Below are 23,329 nucleotides of genomic sequence, written 5' to 3'. Positions count from 1 at the left end.
TCAAACATACTCATGTCTCGCTTATCTTGAAAACACCCTCCCTTGACCCTAGAGCTCCCTCCAGTTATCACCCCATTTCCCACCTACCATTCCTCTCCAAACTCCTTGAGCCAGATGGTTACACCTACTGTCTCTCCTTCCTTTCCTCTGATTCTCTCCATGACCTCCTCCAATCTGGCTGCTACTTGTTTTCACTCCATGGAAACTGTCCTCTCATAGGTCACCAATGATCTTCTTGCAGAATCCAACTGCATCTACTCCATCTCAATCCTCATTTGACACTGGAAACATTAGCCATATTTGGCTTCACTGACAATGTCCTCTGCTGGTTCTCCTCCTATCTTTCTGGCTGCTCATTCTCAGTCTCTTTCACAGACTCCTCTTTCACCTCTTATCCCCTAACTGTGGGAGTCACTCAGAGCTCAGTTCCAGGTCCCCTACTATTCTCCTTCTACACCCACTCCCTTGGAGTACTCATTTGCTACCATGGCTTCAACTACCATCTCTACGTGGATGATTCTCAAACTTCCATTTCCAGTCCTGACCTTTACCTTCTCTGTGCTCTAGTATTTCCGTCTACCTTCAGGACATCTCTCATAATAATAATGATATTTTTAAAGTGCTTACTATGTGCCAAGCACTTTTCTAAGTGCTGGGGTAGGTACAAGGTAATCAGGTTGTCCCACATGGGGCTCACAGTCTTAATCCCCATTTTACAGATGAGGTAACTGAGGCACAGAGAAGTTAAGTGATATGCCCAAAGTCATACAGCTGACTAGTGGCAGAGCCGGATTAGAACCCATGACCTCTGACTCCCAGGCCAGGCTCTTTCCATTAAGCCATGCTGATTACCTTAATAATGATGGTATTTGTTAGGTGCTTACTATGTGCCAAGCACTGTTCTAAGCGCTGGGGTAGATACAAGGTAATCAGGCTGTCCCAAGTGGGGCTCACAGTCTTAATCCCCATTTTACATAAGAGGTTACTGAGGTCCAGAGAAGTTAAGTGACTTGCCCAAAATTACATAGCTGATAAGTGGCGGATCTGGGATTAGAAACCATGACCTCTTACTCCCAAACCCGAGCTCTTTCCACTAAGTTAGGTTGTTCCACGTGGGGCTCACACTTTCAATCCCCATTTTCCAGATGAGGTAACTGAGGCCCAGAGAAGTGAAGCGATTTTGCCTAAGGTCACACAAAGCAGGCAAATGGTGGAGCAGGGATGAGAATCCTTGACCTTCTGATTTCCAGGCCAGTGCTCTATCCACTATACCCTACTGCTCACTATCAGCTGTTACACTGTACTCTCCCAAGTGCTTAGTATAGTGTTCTGCACCCAGCAAGTGCTCAACAGCAAGCGCTCAATAACACATACACATAGAGTAGGAGGAAAAAGAGATACAACTGCTATATACTAAGATTATGGAAAATGAATAAAATGAGGATAACTGTATACATTAGGTATAAGTATATATGAAATACATAAATAAATGCTCATAGTGGTTCTTTTAAAGTATGTGATCAAAACTGGATATAGCAGTCTACAGGAATGTAAAGCATGGCCTAGTGGATAAAGCACAGGTCTGGGAGTCAAAAGGTCATGGGTAATAATCCTGCTCCCCACTTGTCTGCTTTGTGATCTTGGCCAAGTCACTTCACTTCTCTGGGCCTCAGTTCCCTCACCTGTAAAAGAGGGGGCTAGACTGTGTCCAACCCGATTTGCTTGTATCCACCCCAGTGCTTAGCACATAGTAAGTGCAAAACAAATACCACAATTATTATGATGAGAAGCAGCATGGTAGAGTGGAGAGAGCATGGGCCTGGGAGTCAAAATGTCATGGGTTCTAATCCCAGCTCAGCCACTTGTCTGCTGTGTGACCTTGGGCAAATCACTTAATTCCTCTGTGCCTCAGTTACCTCATCTGTAAAATGGGGATTAATACTGTGAGCTCTATGAGACAGGGACTATGTCCAAGCCGATTATCTTGTATCTACCCACCCCAGTGCTTAGTGCAAGTGCCTGGCATATAGTAAGCACTTAAATAACCTCAACCACTTCTCTCTACTCCTCAACATTCCACACACCACCTCCCACTGGCCCCCTGCAAAAAAACACCCACCCAAAACACCAAAAACAATAAAATAAAAAACAAAATACCACAGTGATCACTGCTTTGACACTTTATTTAGCACCCTTTCAGGGTAGTGCACTTTTACTGTGCAATACGACTCTCGTTTTGCAACGTGTGGAGTAGCTTGGCCCAGTGGAAAGAAGATGAACCTGGGAGTCAGAGGACCTGGTTCTAATCCCAATTCTGCCTCTGCCTGCTATCAATCAATAGCATTTGCTAAGCACTTACTATGTGCAGATCACTGAATTAAGCGCTTGAGAGAGTATAATATAACAATTAATGGATACATTTTCTGCCCACAATGACCTCAAGATCTACTATTATTATTATTATTATTATTATTGTTGTCATTATCATGTGTGTGTTGGACACTCATGGGCCTATTGTGTTTCAACATTTAAAACGTATTTAAAATTACCTTGGCTTAAATCCCTCCCTCCTTTCACCGTGTATCTTCTCCCTCATCCACCGTAACCACTAAAGATTTTTGAAAGACTACAGCTGGAAATCACAAGTCCACTACAACAGCTTTTTGTTTTCATTTGGCATTATGCTAATAGTAGAACTTTACTATGTTAGTACAAAGTGACTTTTAGTTGAATAGATATGAGATAGCATTTGAAAAATGAAATATTTACACCTGAATGCAAAATATCTAATTGGTAATCTTCATTCATTCAATAGTATTTACTGAGGGTTTACTATATGCAGAGCAATGTACTAAAAGCTTGGAACGTACAGTTCGGGAACAGGTAGAGAAAATTGCTGCCCAATAACAGGCTCACAGTCTAAATGGCTAATTGGTAATCTTTTACTATTGGCATAAATTTATATTGCTATTTGATAATGTTTGCTATATTTGCATAATCGTCCAGTTTTTAAATATATTTATATTGCTTGGTTATTGGAACTGAACGAATGCCCTTATCTTTTTCCTATAGGAGACTACATTTCATTTAGTGGTCTCTTGCTTTAACAATTTGATTTTCATGGAACCTATTGGAATGCTCACCAACATACAGGAGTTCGTGGTGGTGTATAGCTTGGTCTGTTTCCACTGGGGAAAAAAGGACAGTTACCAATCATCTGATACCAGGGAGTCTATTAATGATAATAATTTTGGCATTTATTAAGCACTTACGATATGCCAAGCACTGTACTAAATGCTGGGAAATCAGGTTGGACACGGTCCCTGTCCTGAATAGGACTCACAGTTTCAACTCCCATTTTACAGATGAGGTAACTGAGGCCCAGAGAAGTGAAGCGACTTGCCTAAGGCCACACAGCAGGCACGTAGCAGAGCTGGGATTAGAACACAAGACCTTCTGACTCCTAGACCCGTGCTCCATCCACGACACCATGCTGCCTTCCCTAGTACATTAGTAAACGCTTTGCAATGAAAATAATAATGTTGGTATTTGTTAAACGCTTACTATGTGCAGAGCACTGTTCTAAGTGCCGGGGTAGATTTACAGGGTAATCAGGTTGTCCCATGTGAGGCTCACAGTCTTTATCCCCATTTTACAGATAAGGTCACTAAGGCAGAGAGAAGTTAAGTGACTTGCCCACAGTCACACAGCTGACAAGTGGCAGATCCGGCATTCGAACCCATGACCTGTGACTCCCAAGCCCGGGCTCTTTCCACTGAGCCATGCTGCAAATCCCCCGGCTGGACTGAAAATGATTCTCCATCATGAAGATCACATCTAGGGTGGCTTTTAAAATAGCCGGACATTCTCAAGTTTGAGGACGGACAGCAGACACACGATGAATCTCCCAATGATCGTGCTCAAATAACCCCAGGAATAATCTGCTGCAATCGGCAAGGCACCAAATAAGCAACGTGTCATGATTTTACTGAGAAACGCACCAGTCACTACAGGTTTTATGAACTCATCATTACAAGTAAGAATTAAAGTATGATGAACTTGTATCAAGTTCCGCTCAGCTGCTTGTTTGCTGTGCTGTGGTACATCCTGTGCTGCCCTGAATCATCCTTTCTTAAAGACTTAATAATACCTTGGTTTTGTGGAGTGCTTTTATTCCCAAAGCGCTCCCACATTACTTATCTCATTTTTGCCCAATCTGATCTCTAATTAGTTCTTGTTCATAATACTCAACGCTTTTATAATCTAACATTAACATTTACTTTAAAGGCTTTAAACATTTCAATTTGGTTTCAGACTATCTTCCAATTCCTAGTGGCTTTCTTCTTCTTCTTCTTGTGGGCAGGGAATACGCACACTGACGCTGTTATATTGTAGTTGTAGTCTCCCAAGCACTGAGTGTGGTCAATAAATGCTCAATAAATACCACTGATTGATTGCATTTTTTCCTCCCTTAATATTTGCATTTTTCTCAATTTTTACCTGTCATCCAGCAAAACATGCAACATTCCCATTTATTCATTATTTTCAAAAACCTAGTTCTTAATACCTTTTGCCTTATTATTTTTAAACTTTAAGCTCCTTGTGGGCAGGGAACGTGTCAACCAACTCCGGTGCACTGAACTCTTACAAGTGTTTAATACAGTCCTCTCCACACAGTAAAAGCTCGATAAAAATCAATGATTGATCAGTAGACCTTTAAATGTATTCTACCATATTGTTTCTCTAATTATCTTCATCTTCTCTCTTCTAGGATTGGGAAAATATTTTCTCATAATACACTTAAGTTCTTTGGGATTCACATTACTCCTCTCTATACCTGTAGGTCGGTTTGTCTCTGTATTTCCATTTATTAGTCTCCTCATACTTCATGTGCAAGTTCCTCTTGCCTTCAAAAACCCTGGCTCCATATCTTACACATTCACACCTACTTTCTCTATAAAGTTAGGTGCCTTGATAAATTCAAGTGCTAAATAACCAAAATGACAAATTATTTTAATCGATCATATAAATCACCTCAAGCTTAACATGTCCAAAACAGAACTCTTTATCTTTCCACCCAAACCCTGTCCTCCCAATGACTTAAATAATAATAATAATGCTGCTATTTGTTCAGCGTTTACTATGTGCAGAGCACTTTTCTAAGCGCTGGGGGAGATACAGGATAATCAGGTTGTCCCACGTGAGGCTCACAGTCTTAATCCCCATTTTACAGAGATGAGGTAACTGAGGCACAGAGAAGTTAAGTGACTTGCCCACAGTCACACAGCTGACAAGCAGCAGGGCTGGGATTAGAACCCATGACCTATGACTCCCAAGCCCGGGCTCTTTCCACAAAGCCTCGCTGCTTCTCTATGTGCCAAGCACTGTTCTAAACGTTGGGGTAGATACAGGGAAATCAGATTGTCCCACACAGGGCTCACATTTTTTAGTCCCCATTTTACAGATGAGGTAACTGAGGCAACAGAGAAGTTAAGTGACTTGCCCAATGTCCCACAGCCGAAAAGCGGCAGAGCTGGAATTGGAACTCATGACCTCTGACTCCCAAGCCTGTGCTCCTTCCACTGAATCACGCTGCTTCTCAATATAACAGAACGTAACAGAATATAACAGAAACGGTCCCGGCCCATACTGTGGAGATGTGGAGGCGCGTTAAATTACAGATAACAGAAAGGAAAGGATGCTGTATGCTGCTATACTGTAATCTCCCAAGAGCTTAGTACAGTGCTCTGCACAGAGTTAATGCTCAATAAATACAACTGATTGGGACCAGACACTGAAACCTGCCTCCCTCCCCTAGTCTCTTGCTCTCTTCTAGCCATCCTGGAATGGGAAGATAGATCTGCAGGAAGTCTCAGACTTCGGAGGGGAGGGGGAAGGAAGCATAAGGGGCAATGAAGCCCCAGTTCATTCACTCATTCGATCATATTTATTGAGCACTCAGTGTGTGCAGAGCACTGTACTAAATGCTTGGGAGAGCACAATACAGTAACAGTCACATTCCCTGCCCATCACGGGCTCACAGTCTAGAGGGAGAGATAGGCATTAATATACACAAATAATTAAATTACAGAAATATATGCATGTGCTGTGGGGAAGGGGGGGAGGATGAATGAAGGGAGCAGGGTAAAACAGGTGAGTGAGGAGAGGGGGAGTCTTGCTCTTTCTGGGAATAATGACCCTATTTATTAATAATAATAATAATAATGGTGGCATTTGTTAAGCGCTTACTATGTGCAAAGCATTGTTCTAAGCGCTGGGGGGGATACAAGGCCATCAGGTTGTCCTACATGGGGCTCATAGTTATTAATCCCCATTTTACAGATGAGGGAACTGAGGCACAGAGAAGTTAAGTGACTTGCCTAAAGTCACGGCTGGCAAGTGGCAGAGTTGGCATTCGAACCCATGACCTCTGACTCCCAAGCCCGGGCTTTTTCCACTGAGCCACACTGCTCTTACTATGTGTCAAGTGCCTAGGGTAGATACGATACAATCAGACCAGGGACGGTCCTTGTCCCTCTTAGCATTCACAGTCTAAGGGGGAGGGACAGCTGGTTTTAAATCTCCATATTATGGATGAGGACCTGAGGCCCAGAGAAGTGACGTGACTTGCCCAGGGTGACACAGCAGGCAAGTGGCAGAGCTGGGATTAGAACCCAGGGCTTTCCACTACCCCACCTTGCTCCCCATCTGGGCTGTCCTGGGCTGCTAAGTGGAGATCTACTAGACTCACCCCCAACTCCTAGGGGACTATGGATTAAACCTGGGCTCCCCATTGGAGGATGAGACCTCTTGAGCCAGGCTGAGGATAAGGAGCCAAAGCATAGAAGCCTAATCGATCAATAATAGTTTTTGAGCTGTTACTCTATGCAGAGCACCATACTAAGCACTTGGGAGAGGACAATACAATCTTCGCCCTGAAGGATTTTGCAATGTGGAGGGGGAGACAGTAGAATAAATCACAGGTAGAAGGTCCCAAGTTTAAAGATTGTACTGAAGTGCTGTGAGGAGAAGGGATGAAGGGAGTTCCCAGGTGCTTAGGGGGTACGGACTCAAATAAATACATATGCGATGCAGAAGGGCCTGCCGATCAATTGCCGACATCCTGCCTCTGGCTTGGAATGCCCTCCTTCTTCATATCCAGCGTGGTTCAGTGGAAAGAGTACGGGTTTAGGAGTCAGAGGTCATGGGTTCTAATCCCAGCTCCGACACGTGTCCGCTGTGTGACTTGGGGCAAGTCACTTGACTTCTTGGTGCCTCAGTTACCTCATCTGTAAAATGGGGATTAAGGCTGTGAGCCTCACGTGGCACAACCCGATTACCCTGTATCTACCCCAGCGCTTAGAATGGTGCTCGGCACATAGTAAGCGCTTAACAAATACCAACATTATTATTATATCCAACAGACAATACTCTCTCCACTTGCAAAGCCTTATTAAAAGCACATCTCCAAGAGGCCTTCCCTGACTAAACTCTCATTTCCTCTTTTTTTAATGGTATTTGTCAAGCACTTACTATGCGCCAGGCACTGTACTAAGCACTGGGGGTAGATATCAGTTTATAGTCTTAATCCCCTTTTTAAAGATAAGAGAACAGAAGCCCAGATAGGTGAAGAGATTGACTAAGGTCTCAGAGCAGACACCACCTAGTGGATAGAGCTCAGGGCCTAGGAGCCTGAAGGCCCTGGGTTCTAATCCCACCTTTACCACTTGTTTGCTGTGAGACCTTGGACAAGTCACTTAATTTCTCTGTGTTTCCGTTACCTGACCTGGAAAATGGCAATTAAGACTTTGAGTCCCAAGTAGGACATGGACTATTTCCAGCCTGATTAGTATGTACCTACCCCAGTGCGTAGTACAGTGTCTGGCATTTAACAAATGTGCCTAACATTTGTTAGTGCTTAACAAATGCAATAAAAAACAACCACAACAAAAAAACAAAACAATCACAACAAAAAAAAGTGGCGGAGCCAGGATTACGACCCAGGTCCTTCTGCCCCCCATGCCCGTGATATATGTCAGCTAGGCCACTGCTTCCCTTCTCTTCTCCCATTCCCGTCTTGGGTCATCCTTCCGCTTGGATCTGCACCCCGATTCATCACTTCCTCAGCCCCACAGCACTCACAAACAGATTTGTAATTTATTTATATTAATGTCTGCCTCCCCCAAACAGGCTGACAGTTCGTTGTGGGCAGGGAAAGTATCTACCAACTCTACTGTACTGTACTCTCCTGACCGCTCAATAAATACTATTGACTGATTGATTATTAAGCATTTGCTATCTTCTAAGTGCTGTTTTAGCGCTGCCTAACTGAGCCCTTTATTAGGTTTTCTGTTTCCTGTCTAATGATGCGAGCCTTTTTGGCTGCTGTCACACAATGGGCTAACGATTTAAAAGGACCGACAATGAATCCGATATCTTTTTCCTGAATCAGGGCTAAATGTCCCAAACCTATCATTATGCCCTTGTATTTGAATGATTTTCTCTAGGTGCATTTACCTTACACTTGCTCACAACTCATCAGCCATTTTTCAACCCACTCATAGTTTTCTGAAGTCTTCCTGGAGTTTACCATTTTCTGCTTGCTTTTTTGAATTTCAAAGCATAGTCGCTCGTCCAAGTCATTTCAGAGGCCGAGAAAGAAAACTGGCTCTTGCACAAATCTGTATTATTTACCAGTCTCTATTCTAGAAAATATGTTTGATCAACCCTTTGTTTCCTATTTGCTTTTGGCAGTTTTCAATCCAAAACAGAACATTTGTTCCTTCCAATCCCTTGATTACTCCATTTGTTAACAGACTTGTCCAATATAAAAAGCCTTGCTAAAAGTCCCATCCAAAGACTTATGAAAACTCAAATATATTGTCTACTGGCTCTCCTCTAACTTCTTGTCTGTTCACCCCTCTTCAAAGATATCCAGCAGATTAGTGAGGCAGAAACCAGGCTGAGAAACAGCGTGGCCTAGTGGAAAGAGAGTGGGCCTGGAAGTCAGAGGACCCAGGCCCTCATCTGGCTCCGTCACTTGTTTGCTCTGTGACCATGGTCATGTCGCTTAACTTCTCTGTTCCTCGGTTACCTCATCTGTAAAATGGGGATTAAGACTATAAGCCCCATGTGGAACAAGGACTGTGTCCGGTCTGATTAGCTTGTATCTTTCCCAACCTTTAGTGTAGGGCCAGGCACATAGTAAGCACTTAACAAATATCATTGAAAAAAAAAAGTTGTGTGCTTGTATGTGTTTGCAGGTGTGTATGTTTTTGGTTTTAAGTTCTTCTAAATGCTCACTGAGTCTAAACTGAATTAGACTATTGATTTTCCAGGTAGACTAGTGCCGGTCTATAATGTGCAAGATCTTCTCTGGAACTCTTTTTATAGAAGGGCAATTACCCTGGCACTATGCCAGATGCCCAGTCCGAATAGTTACATAACATTTAGTTACATATTCTTGCCAGCAATTTTGCAACTTCCTTCAGAACTCTTGGGTAGAGGCCATTCAATCCCAAGGCTGAAATCCACCAAAGGAGTAACACAATTTTCCCAAAAAAAGGATATCCTTGAGATAGATAGATGACTCTCAGCAGTACTTTTTGGAGGTAAATTAATGCCTTTTCCATTTTCATTATATGGTCATGTTTTCTAGAAATCTGAACTCAAGCTGGTTATCTTATGCCATGCAATTTGTCTACTGCTGTTCCTAATAATTGCCTAAAAAACAAATGAGCTTCAGCATTCTCATATGGATTAAATCCGGTTCACCCACTTCTAACGTTCCTTCGGTAGGTTTCTATTCCAATCATTTGACCGCTAACGAAGGAATTTGATAGAATTTCAAAATTGCAGTTTGGAATTAAGCTCCTCAGCAGTTTGATCTTCTATCTTTATATGCTACTTATAGCAATTTACATTTTGCCACCGGCTCATCATGTGCTTTTGGGTGAACAGTACTTCTGAAATCTTTGGCTACTCTTTTCAAGAGCAGATGAATTACACTTATTAAACAATGAAATGATTTCTTCCATTACATTTAGGAATGTTGCCACCTTCTAAGGAGGCTTGTTCAGATTTAGCTCAATTGCTCTCAGGAATAAGCCTCACTCCTATAGCCACTGATCTTCGCTGTCAGTTTTCAACTGCAAGGTGCTAAGTGGTAGCAATCTCTCAGGATCGTGATGGGTGACTTTACTGGCAAACCAATGGCTGCCAGTTTTATCCAACTAAAAATGCATTTATTTAAAGGCTTAAATTATTTAGAAATCCACTTTTCTTCTGCTTATACTCTGTACTCTGTCCTCCTCTGACCTGCAGTACTTCCTACGTGTAGCCTGGAACATTGCACTCTTAAGGTATATTATCTCAACAGGGAACAATCCCACCTCAAAAATCCTGACTGGGCTCCGTGTGAAAATTTTCCCACTACTACCTTTAAACAGCAGAATGATTGTCTCAACTTCAAACTTTAATACACAACTAAATTATAAAGAAATAAACTCACTTTTTCCTAGAATGTGGGGGGGCTTGCAAAACCTCATGTGAACAGAAATTCGCCCTGTCTGATGGCTTGCCAATTGCGGGCATCGTGTCTACCGCCTCGATCGTGTAGTACACTGCTGAGCGCTTAGTACAGTGCTCTGCAGGTCGTAAGTGCTCAAGAAAACCCACTGAGAGATTGATTGACTGTGGTATTAAAATGGGTTCATCTTGCCAAATGTTTGGAACTCCCCAGGAGCATTCTAGTCAAAATACACAGAGTAAACAGAGCTGTGCTGTGGCAGGACTGCGGGTTTATTAAATGCCAGCCAATTTTTTCCAGATGACTCACCTGTCAGCCAAGTGCAAACCTAGATTTACAGCATATGGTTCCTCCAGAGTCCCATACTGAAAAATCATTGTGGAAGCCTACATTTTTTGGTCTGCCTTTCCCTCTAATTATAATAATAATAATAATGATACTAGTTATCTGCCTATTATGTGCCAAGCACTGTTCTAAGCATTGGGGTAGATACAAGTTAATCAGGTTGGACACAGTCCCTGTCCCATACGGGGCTCAAACTCATATCCCCATTTTTTACAGATGAGGTAACTGAGGCCCAGAGAAGTTAAGTGAATTGCCCAAGGTCACACAGCCGACATGTGGCGGAGCAGGGATTAGAACCCAGGTCCTTCTGACCCCCAGGCCCGTGCTCTATCCACTAAGCCACGCTGCTACTGTAAGCTTGCGGTGGGCAGGGAACGTCTGCTAATTCTGTTACAGTGTGCTCTCCTGAGCTCTCAGTGCAGTGCTCTGTATGTAGTAAGTGCTCAATAAATACAACTGCTTGATTCATTCATTCAATCGTATTTATTGAGCACTTACTTTGTGCAGAGCACTGTACTAGGTGCTTGGAAAATACAATTCGGTGGACAATCCCCACCCAACAATGGGCTTACAGTCGAGAAATGGGCTCAGAGTCTAGAAATAATAATGATGATGGTATTTGTTAGCACTTACTATATGCCAACCACTATGCCAAGCACTAGAGTAGATACAAGGTAATCAGGTTGTCCCATGTGGGACTCACATTCTTAATCCCCATTTTACAGATGAGGTAACTGAGGCACAGTGAAGTTAAGTCACTCAGCTGATACAAGTGGTGAGCCGGGATTCAAACCCATGACCTCTGACGCCCAAGCCCGTGCTCTTTCCATTAAGCCACGCTGCTTGTGCAGGGAAGAAGTAAGGTGACTCTCGGAACCCCTTCCAAACCCGGTGGAGGGAACTACCCTTGTGGGCTCTGCTGGGTTGGGCCCCGGGAGAGAGGTGAGGAAAATCCTGGTTGCCCAGAGACATGGATTCAAAGGGGTCCCAGAGATGCAAATACATAGCTCAGGAATAGAAACCAAAAGAGCAGCTATGGTTTGGATTTTTCCCGGAGGCAGGAGTAGAAACAGTACTTGCAGGGAAGGGGAGGATATCTTGGTCTAGATGAGAGTGGGAACAGAAGAAAAGACACCAGAGAGGGGACAATGAAGAGGACTGAGAGAAGGTTGAAAAGATGGAAGCCAAAGTGAAGTAGAGGGAAGGGAGGCGACATTCACCCCACTCTAAGCCCCACAGCACCTATGTATATAGGTCTAATTTATTTTAATGTCTGTCTCCCCCTCTAGACTGTAAATTCCTTGTGGTCAGGAAACATTTTTCCCAACTTCATTCTGTTGACTCTCCCAAGCTTTTAGTACAGTGTGCTCCGCAGACACTAAAAGTGCAATACACATCTCTGACTAATCGATTGATTGAAAAGAAGAAACAGAAAGGAGTATAATGAAAGACAGAAACAGGAAAATAGGAGGAAATGCAAAATACAGAAAGAAGAAACTTGATGAGGGCAAAGGAGAAAAGACAATCGAAGGGAAGAGACAGTGTGGTCTGGTGGAAAGTACAGGCCTGAGAGTCACAGGGCCTGGTTTCTAATCACGGTCCTGCCACTTGTCTGTTGTGTGACCTTGGGCAAGTCACTTAATTTCTCTATGCCTCAGTAACCTCATCTGTAAAATGGTGACTCAACAGCTGTTCTCCCTTCTACTAGACTGTGAGCCCATGTGACAGGGACTGTATCCAACCGGATTATCTTGTATCTACCCCAGGGCTTAGTACAATGCTTGACCCCTAATGAGTGCTTAACTTATATCGCAATTATTATTATTATTATTATTATTCAAAGGAAAAGTACATGAAGATGAGAAGCAGCGGAACAGAAAAACAGAAGGAAAGGGCCAGAAAAAGAGAATGCACATCTAAGAAAATCAAAATAGAGAAAAAGAAGAGCTGGGCTGGACAAGGAGAAGCCACGGTGGGAAGATAATAGCATGAATATTTCAAAGATATCAGTCAGCATACACTGAATACCATGATTCAAAATTTAAACTACCACAATCTTCTCTTTTTTTATAGTCTTAGTGTCTTCTCTGACAGACATAGGTTATTATAATAGAATATTTTAGCAGTAAAATCAATTACTAAAACCAATAATTAATGTGTTCTTGTCCCTTTACGTAACAATACAAAAAATCAGATAGAATGTTACCTGAAAGAATAATTCAACATGGAGTTCATAAAGGCCCTCCTGACATTTATCCAAAATATGTGTTTCAGTTCATAACAAAACAGTAAACAGATTCTGCATTGCACTGAAGATGAAATGGAATTTTTCAAAAATGGCAACGAGAACTACAAAACTATATTTTGAAAAGCTCAGCCTGTGAAAACTACTCTTAGAAAAGAAAAGACTTGGTTTTATTATATTAAACAGCAAAGATTGTCACTTAGAATTGAGCTCTTATTAAAGAAAACTCAAGAAAAACGTATGACCAAAAAGATACATCCACTTTCTTAGTTCCTTGAATTTTTTGCAATATGTTTTGGAAGAAGAAAAATGGAAAAAAAAGAAGAGCAGAAAGACAATTAAAATAATAATCTCAAAACATATTCAATTTAGACAAGAAAATTTTACAGAATTTTGACATATTTTAAGATTAAACAGCAAATGTGTTTCATTGATTTAAACCAACAGGGATCCTAAGATCCAAACCACAGAGAAAGTCGAGATATTTTAAGATTAAAGAGCAAAGCTGTTCCATTGATTTAACCAACAGGGATACCAAGATCCACTGTACCTACAAAGTTTGCAGCAAACATAAACTAAGCAACTCACTGAAGATTCATCCTTTACACAAAACTGTTGCCAGAAAAGGAGTACTCATCAAATGCAGAAATTCATTATTTACCAAGGATCTTACTAGCTGAGACAATGCCATCATTTTTAAAGAAGTGGATTTTCCTGGATTGGACACCGCTCTCTTCGTACTAACACTCTGTTTCTGTCCATCTCTTGTCCCTTTTTCCTGCCTTTTCTCATTCACCCAGTCTTGTGTGCCCACCATTCAGTTTTATCTCATTCTCTGTTTCCACTTCATTTTCCATCCCTTCTCTCACTCTTGTAAATTCCATATGGTCTCTTCACATCCAACTTTGAAGGTCCTAATTCTCCCCGGGTATTATAATAATGTTGGTATTTGTTAAGCGCTTACTATGTGCCGAGCACTGTTCTATGTATTATGGCCACTCTCTTCTACACTTTTTCAGATTCTCCTTCTCCTTCATGCTCTCCTCTTCCCCCACTTATTTTTACCTCCTTGACCCCCTTCCTAACTCAGCCACTAGCTCTCTGACGGTTCCAATCTCTGTCTGCAAATTTATCCATTCATTCAATCGTATTTACTGAGCTCTTACTGTGTGCAAAACACTGTAATAATAACAACAATGTTAGTATTTGTTAAGCGCTTCCTATGTGCACAGCACTGTTCTAAGTGCTGGGGTAGATATAGGGTAACCAGGTTGTCCCTCGTGAGGCTCACAGTCTTAATCCCCATTTTACAGATGAGGTAATTTAGGCACAGAGAAGTTAAGTGACCTGCCCAGTCACAGAGCTGACAAGTGGGAGAACCAGGATTCGAACCCATGACCGCTACTAAGCACTTGGGAGAATACAGTATAACAACATACGCATTCCTGCCCACAATGAGCTCATAGTCTAGAGGGGGAGATAGACATTAATATGAATAAATACATAAAAGAAGCAGCACATAGAAGAACACATAGAAGAAGCGCATATAAGAACACATAGTGAAGCAGCGTGGCTCAGTGGAAAGAGCCTGGGCTTGGGAGTCATAGGTCAAGGGTTCGAATCCCGGCTCTGCCACTTGGCAGCTGTGTGACTGTTGGCAAGTCACTTCACTTCTCTGTGCCTCAGTGACCTCGTCTGTAAAATGGGGATGAAGACTGTGAGCCTCACGAGGGACAACCTGATTCCTCTGTATCTCCCCCAGTGCTTAGAACAGTGCTCTGCACATAGTAAGCGCTTAAGAAATACCAAAATTATTATTATTATAAAACAGATAAGTAAATTACAGATATATACATATGAGCTGTGGGGACGGGAGGGAGAATGAATGAAGAAGCAAGTACGGCGCAGAAGCGAGTGGGAGAAGAGGAGAGGTGGGTTTAGTTCCTCCCGCCACCGGCCCCCAGACTTTGAGCTTGTCATGGCAAAAACTGCTACTCTTTATTGCTGTATTGTACTTTCCCATGCTCTCAATTCAGTGCTCTGCACATGGTAAGCGCTCATTAATACAATTGAAAGAATGAATGAAAGGCTTCTTGGGGGAGATGTGCCTTAGATAAGGCAAATATGCCCATGTCTCTCCTATACTAAAAATCCTTCACTGAATCAATCATATTTATTGAGCACTTACTGTGTGCAGAGCACTGCAGTAAATGCTTTACCATAGAACAATATAACAAACACATTCCCTGCCCACAACGAGCTTCCAATACCACTCCCCAACCTCTCTACTCCCATTCTTGTTCAAATTCATTCCTTCAATTGTATTTATTGAGCACTTACTGTGTGCGGAGCACTGTATTAAGCATTTGGAAAGTACAATACAGCATTAGAGACAATCCCTGCCCACAGCAGGCTCACAGTCTAGAGGGAGGAGACAGACATCAACACAAGTAAACAGGTATCAATATCAATATAATTACAGATATATACATATACACATAAGTGCTGTGGGTGGGGGAGAGAGCAAAGTGAGTGAGTCGTGGTGATGTGGAAGGGAGTGGGAACTGAGGAAAAGTGGGGCTTAGTCTGGGAAAGCCTCCTGGAGGAGGTGTGCATTCAGTAGGGCTTTGAAGGAGGGGAGAGTGATTGTCTGGTGGATCTGAGGAGGGAGTACATTCCAGGCCAGGGGGCGGCGGCAAGACAGGTGAGATGGAGGCATAGTGAGAAGGTTAGCACCGGAGGAGTGGAATGTGAGGGCTGGGATGTAGAAGGAGAGAAGGGAGGTGAGGTAGGAGGGGACAAAGTGATAAAGAGCTTTAAAGTCAACAGTGAGGAATTCCTCAAATGGCTCTCCTCCATCGGCCTCCTTGATCTTCTGAGATCTGGTTTCCACCTGTTTCACTCCACTGTGAGTGCATTCTCCAGTCACCAATGACCTCTTCCTAGCCAAATCTCACAGATTCTACCAAATCCTCTTGGCTACCTTTGGAACCGTAAACCACTCCCTTCTGGAAAGGCTATCTAACCTTGGTTTTATGGAAAATGCCTTCGTGGTTCTCCACCTCTCGAACTTCCCCATCTCTTACCTTTTCGCTGCTTCTTCTTCCACCTCTTACCCCCTAGGACTATGGGGGGCCCTCAAGGATCTGTTCTGGATACCCTTCTGATGTCACTTTATGCTCACTCCCTTGGGTATCTCATCTACGCTCAGTGCCTCAACTGCCACCTCCACGACTCACAGATCCAGCTCACTAGCCCTGACCTCTCACCTCCTATGCAAACTCGAGGACATCTTCACCCGGATACGACATGCCTCCTTCGGCTCCACACCTCCAACACTGAATACAACCTTCCTTTCTAAATCCTCTCTTCCTCCTAACCTTTTCCATCACGGTTGACAACACTACCAACCTTCTGGAAAGTGAAACCTCCAACCCTGGCACAATCCTTGACTCGCACCTCCATTTCGACCCTCACACTCAGTCTTTCAGCCCAGCCCGGGCCGATTCCGACTAGCATGGAATCGCAGCTCTCCTTGCCCAGGTCATCATCTGAGAGACCTCTGTGAAGTGAATAAAGTGGGGGGGCTTTTCTGGCGAGGAGGTGGCACGGCCCCCGTCTCCAACGAAAGGCCCAAAAGAGAATCAGGAATCTAGACTCCGGTAGCAGTCAGACAATCGTATTTATTGAGCACTTACTGTGTGCAAAGCACTGTATGAAGTGGCGGGGAGAATACAATTCAACCATATAACAGACACGATCCCTGCCTATAAACGAGCTTACGGTCTAGAGGGGGAAGCGGCAAACAGCGGAACCCAGGGCCAGAGCCTCCGCGGGCTAGAAGAGAAGCATTCATTCAATTGTATTTATTGAGGATGAGACCAAAAAGCAATATGGACCCGGGGTCTAGAGCCCACTTGTTTGGCTCCCCGGTTCACATTTTCTCTCCAGCGGTTCAACTCAGCACCGGGTGGATGGTGGAGCAATGTCGTGCACCTCCTCCTCTACCCACACCATTCACTGTGTTGACAGGTTACATTAGCATGACCGCACAAACGAGTTTCTCACTGGGGAGAAGTTGCCTTAGGCACTGTGCACATCTGGTTGTTACAGCCAGGGTACAGAAGGCGGACAGCAGCCCCTAATCCAGCGGGGCTTCTGATCAATTTCCCAATGGCATCAACAAGGCTACCTCTCGATTGCCTCACAAAACCTGTCTTAACACACCATCTTACTGTTACCTTGGGGAGCACGGTCCCCCTGAAGCTTCTCCATCGGGGGCACCTGGATAGTAACGCTTTTCCTTCCCTAGCACTTTTTTCCTCCACATAATTCCAGGATAATTCCAGGACTCACGCCTTCCTCTCTACGCAAGCAGCCACCACACTGGTTCAGGCACTTGGAGTATGCTGGATAAACTACTGCACCAACCTTCTCACTCCAGTCTCTCTTCTCTCCAAAGCCATACATCACTCAACTGCCTAGATCATTTTCCTTAAATGTCATATCTGTCCACATCTTCCCGCTGCTCAGAATCCTTTAAGTGACCTACTCCTCTTTGCCTCGAGTCCAAACTCCTAACCACTGGCTCGAAGGGGCCAAATCAACTCTCTTCCTCCTACTTACACACTTTTCCTTCCCACGATACCTCAGCTCAGCACAGAGAAGCAGCATGGCCTAGTGGCAAAAGCATGGGCTTGGGAGTCAGAGGACGTGGGTTCTAATTTCACCTCCGCCGCTTGTCTGCTGTGTGATCTTGAGCAAGTTACTTCACTTCTCTGTGCCTCAGTTACCTTATCTGTAAAATGGGGATCGAGACTGTGAGCTCCAGTTGGGATAGGGACCGTGTCCCACCCGATTTGCTTATATCTACACCAGCGCTTAGAACAGTGCTTGGCACGTGGTAAGTGTTTAACGAATACCATTATTACCTCATTCCTCCCAAGCAAACCTACTCACTATGCCTCTTTCTTTTCTTTACTGCTACCAACCCCTTGCACCCACACCTTTTCCTCATGTCTGGAAATCCCTCGGTCTTCAAATCTGAGAGACTGTAGTTCTCCCCCACCTTCAGGGCCCTTCTGAAATCACATCTCCTCAGGGAAGCCTTTCTCCGACCAAATCTCTGCAGGTTAGCTCCTCGCAATGATGCCTTCGGCACAATTATGCCGCCAAAATACTGGTGTGTATTCACAACCAACAGTAGCCTTTATAAATGTATCTTACAGGCCTGATTTCCTAAAGACACTGACATGTACATATCTCCTTTTCCTTCTCCCATCTGTTCATCACTTTAGTGACTGTCCCCTCCACTAAATGGTAGGTTCCTTGAGGGCAGGAATCACATCTTCTTATTCTATTATGCTCTTCCAAGAGCCAAGTACGATGCTCTGCGCACAGTGGGTGCTCAGAGGCACCCTACTGACTGACCCTCTCCTTTCCGCTCCCTTCATCCCAATGTTTTCAAACAAAGGCCTCTGCCGGTGCTTCCCTTCCGTGGCGTGAGGCCAACTGGGAGTAGTGAGGCCAACTGGGAGTAGCAAGAGAAATGAGTTTATCTGGGTTTGACTGTCAGCCTGGTGGGCTTCTTTCCATTCCTTGCCTCATCAGCCTCACAGGCATGCTGATGAGTGCATTTCAGATACTGGCGGGGACTCTGAAGGGATTACTAATATGCTACTACAATATCTATTTACCCAGAAGACACGTGTAGATACTCTTCCCCCTCCCTGTATACGCACGGCTCCAGAAGCCGTTGCAATACAATGGTTGATTTTTAGCACCGAGTTAACGAAACGACTAAATCATACAGAGAATGAGACTCTTTGTGTGCAGCTGGAATATCAGTTGAACCGTCCCCGCAAAAGCCCCCAAAACCTGAGGCCCAACTAAATCACGAGAGGAAAGAGACTCTTAACGTGCAACCGGGCAACGAACGGAATGAACAAAAACCAAAGGCCCAGAGAAACCATGCCCCACAGGGAACGACCTCTTGGTTGGGTTTTTCTCCCCCTCTCTCCCCGACTCCCCTCTCCTAACACGTTACGACTCTGGCGACGCCGTCAGAAGTGAGCACGGAGAACTCGGACCGACTTACCTGCGTCACCACGCTCTGGACATATGTCGGTGGATGCTGCTGCTTTTGCTGAGCAGCGCTTTCTATTGCTACTTTAGCTACAGTGCTGGGATCTGCGCCCGCCGGCACAGCGACCATCGTGGCGCTACAGCCGGCGTTGTTGGGGTCGCTGATTGTGACGATTCTAACTCCTACTTTATTTGGGATGCCCGGGACCGTCTCTCGATCGTTCTCCTCCGCCGGCCTCTTGACGGTTTTGCATTCTGCCGTGCCGTTCGTCGACCGAGCTCCCGACGCCAGGGGAGCGTGGGACGCTCTAGGTCCCGGGTGGGGGACTGCAACGATTTGATGCCCCTGTATAACAGAGGCCGTAGAGTGTGGTGAGACGACTACGCTCGGGCGTTGCTGAGGCACGTCTGAATTCAAACTCGAGACCAAAGGCCCGTTCGATAAATCAGTGTTGGGACCGCCAGGCTGCTGAGTCGCCAGATTCGCAGCCTCCGGAATGCCGCCGCCAGCCGGCGAACCACCCAAAGTTAACGTAGGTCCATTGGAAATCCTTTCCACTTGGTCACCTTTGGCAGTATCTTGCTGAATGGCATCTGAATCCCCTTGCTGTTCGGCGGGACACAGCTCCCCGTTTCCTACGTGGTTGGAAGATTTGTGATTTGGAATGTTTTTGCTAAAATGAGAACCGTCCCCCTTATCAAAATCACAGATGCCGTTGACCAGAGGTTTCTTCAGATCACCTCTGATCTCCTGCGTGTCCATCTGTTCCACGACCTGCTTTCCGGGAGCGCCGTTCTCCCCCAGTTCTAACGATGGCCCGTTACGGATCTGCGAGCACTGGTTAGCCTCATTTGGAGTTTTCCCTGAGTTTGAAGGAGGTAGACTTGAGTCACTGTACTTTCTCCCATTTAAAATGCTTCCCGCCTGCTGGACGTCGCTCTCCTTCGTGTCCCCATTGCTGGTGTTCGCACCGCCCCGTCGGCAGGACGGGTTCTCCATGACTTCGATTTTACGCTCGTGCACATGCAAACCCGTCGCCTCCTTTGCTTCCTCCTCCTTTTGGCAAATGATCTTATCACCTTTGAACGGGGGGGTAGCCACGACGGCGGCGGCGGCAGCACAGGGTGATTGTCCGGCCGGAGGCGCCTGCGCGGCGGGCAGCGTCTGCACCTGGAGACCTACTCCCGCCGGCGGTCCGCCCACAGAGATTCCCGCGGGACCGATGATCTGAGCTGCGTTTCCCTGACTCACGGTCGCCGTCGCAAAACTAGTATTTGGCACGACTGTAATGGTGACCTGGTTCCCCGAAGTCCCTTGGAAAATAGTGGCTGGGCTATTGGAGATCAGCGGGCCAGGCAATATTTGTAAATTAGAGATCGGTACTGTCTGGACCCCTCCCTGGGGAGGGATGGCGCCCTGGACCAGCTGAACGTTCTGCTGGCCAACCAGCAGCTGCTGAGCGGGGGACTGGCCCTGAACCCCAAAGCCCGGCGCCTGGTTGTTGGCCACCTGATAGACCACCTGAGGGCTCGGAGCTCTGGCGTTATTGGGAGGCGGCAGCTGCGGGGCCGGGAGGATGAGCTTCCCCCCCGGGGTGGAGGGACCACGTTTGGGGAGGAGCAGCTGCTTGATCAGGCTGGACTCCCCCGACGCGGGCTGACCCACCCCCGCGCCGCCCGGCTGGGGCTGCTGAACCTGGACCTGCGGTTGAGAGGGTGCTGGTGGATGATGTGGATGCTGCTGCTGCTGCTGTTGCTGCTGCTGCCGCTTCACGGACAGCATCTGACTGACGGTGGGCGGCGGTCCTTGCGACTGAGGGGCCGAGGGCGAGGGGGACATGACCGCGGGGACCTGGCTGGCGGCCGCCGGCCCGGGGGAGGGGGAGGAAGAGGGCGTCACGCTCGGCTGCCCGGTTAACTGGACCGGCGGGCCGGCCGGAATGGCGGCTGGATTCGCGAGGACTATCTGGTGAATGGCTGGTGCATACGTCTGACCTTGCTGGGCCGGCTGGCTGACGATCACTACGCTCTGCTGGGGGGGTGGGGTCGCCTGCTGAATGGGCTGCGGAACCACCGAGGACGGACCCTGCTGAGAAGGCAGGGGCTTTGGCGCAATGTTCTGGAACCCCACCCTGGACGCCTGGGGCCCCGGGACCCCAGCGATGGTGACCATCTGCCCGGCCGCCACCTGGAAACTCTGAACGGACGGCGCCGAGACGATATTGGACGCGGATGTGGTCACGTACTGCTGGGGTGCGATGAGGACCGTGTCCTGCTGCTGCTGCTGCTGCTGGCTGCCGGGCGGGGGCTGCGGCGAGGAGGTCTGCACCACGGGCTGGGGTGACGTGGTGAGCAACGGCTGACCCTGGGAAACCGCAGAAGTGCATGCTGGTATGTTCTGTACGCGGCCAAATATATGGCTGGGAGGCACGGCTTGTTGGATCACTGTAACGGGCGTGCCCGAGGGGATCTGTCCCGGGACCACCGCGTGGAGTGGAGATTGCTGCTGTAGAACAGGCGGATGGTGAAGTAGCGTCTGGGAGCTCACGACGGTTACAGGCTGAGGGCCCGCGGTGTGGTTCTGCACGAGAGAGGCCTGTGCCGCTCCGCCTCCGACGGCGATACTCACAGGGACCGCTGACTGCTGTAACGAGCTCTGGATCACCGTGGCCTTAACTACTTCACAGGAGATCGGAGCTTTATTCTGTATGACAGTCACTGTAGCGTTTGGTTGCTGCTGGGTGTGAACCGAAGGATTGTGTGGAATTCTAGAAACAGTCTGCGCCACGGTGTGAACGCCTTGGATCGGAAAAGACATCTGTGTTGCAGTCAGAGTTGAAGATTGGTTGGTGACGGCAGTCCTCGGAAAATGGGTTCCTAAGGGCTGGGGCCCGTGAGGGATTCCTGCAGATAAAAGGAAGGAAAGGAGATGAATCCAAGTTCCCGGTGAGATACCAACCCAGGAGAAAACCTCTCTTTTAAGTACAGCACAGGAGTCCCAGATTCTTCTTTTGGTTAAACGGAGGCCTGGCTTTATCAAATTGATATGGTTTTAAAGATTCCCCACCTCAGACTGGAAGCGCGCTGTGGGCAAGGGGATGTGTCAGCGATACTGGGATACTGTACTCTCCCAAGGATTTGGTACAGTGCCCTGCACACGGTAAGTGCTCGATAAACACGACTGACCGACAATCCACGCTCAATTCCAAGTCGATCACTACGTTGTCCAATCAACCTTTCAGCTAATACGAAGGAGCATTTCAGGAAGACAAAGAAAAAAAGGCACGTACTCTTCCAGGATTTATTATGCTCATTGTAATGTGCTATTTTCTTGACTGTCCTCTTGTTTATTTGAGAAGAAGACTAACGTACTTCATTAAAAACTCATTAAAACAATAACCACCTGCTGGTGAAGGAGTTGAAGACACATCAGGAACGGAATCAACACGAACAACAGGGGTCGAAGCTGGCTGCTGTTGAAAGTACATCTGAATAGGAAGTGGTATAGCCCTCCTTTTGACCCCTACGACATGTATGTGCGCTTGCCCGTTGTTGTTTGGATCTTCCACTCTCTTCACTGAATGGTTTGGAAAGACAGTTCTGTCAAACAGAAATGAATTTATTAATTGCGAAAGTCACCATCCCGGCCTCAGTCTCCCCGCCCCAAAGTACCGACTTCTTGGAAAACTCCAAGGCCCCCCAGGCAGTATTCTACTTGTTACTTATTAATTCGCTATTAGTCATATTCACCACTTCAGGGTTCTCTGGGAAAAATGAGGAAGTAGCATGTAACCAAAGAGTCATCTTGTTTTTCACTTATACCTGCTTTTTAACAGCACTATGAACTTTTAGACCACTCTCACCTCCACAAAATGAACAAAGTAATAACACCTTAAACTGGTGAAGAGGTGCGCTTTACTGAAAAGGCACGCGTGAACATTTCATCAGAACTGCCTTGATATTCTGAAAGCTTAGCATTAGTGCTATTGAGTTGCAATTCGGGACATGAAAAGTCAAGACTTTGAAATAAAATTAAAGGGTTAACAATTTCTTACAAAAATCAAGTTTTCATCTCAAAGCTTTCCCATCCCCCCTTTTTAAGTTCTACATAATGAAAATCTTTGATA

The 23,329-nt window shown here is 45.8% G+C and overlaps 1 protein-coding gene across 2 annotated transcripts in view; it reads right to left on the bottom strand.

Moving 5' to 3' along the window:
• The window catches only part of ARID2 (AT-rich interaction domain 2), a 187,294-nt gene that overhangs the window by 26,645 nt on the left and 137,320 nt on the right, over positions 1–23,329 (bottom strand). For both annotated transcript variants that reach the window (XM_029049784.2, XM_029049792.2), the window contains exons 14-15: positions 22,606–22,802; positions 19,216–22,106 (exon numbers count right to left, since the gene is read on the bottom strand). In XM_029049784.2, coding sequence (XP_028905617.1) covers positions 19,216–22,106; positions 22,606–22,802 — 3,088 coding nt within the window. The remainder of the gene's footprint in view (positions 1–19,215; positions 22,107–22,605; positions 22,803–23,329) is intronic.

Source organism: Ornithorhynchus anatinus, chromosome 2 (assembly GCF_004115215.2).
Source record: "Ornithorhynchus anatinus isolate Pmale09 chromosome 2, mOrnAna1.pri.v4, whole genome shotgun sequence".
NCBI lineage: Eukaryota > Metazoa > Chordata > Mammalia > Monotremata > Ornithorhynchidae > Ornithorhynchus > Ornithorhynchus anatinus.
Note: the sequence above shows the minus strand (reverse complement) of the source record. Positions and strands in the feature narration are given on the sequence as shown.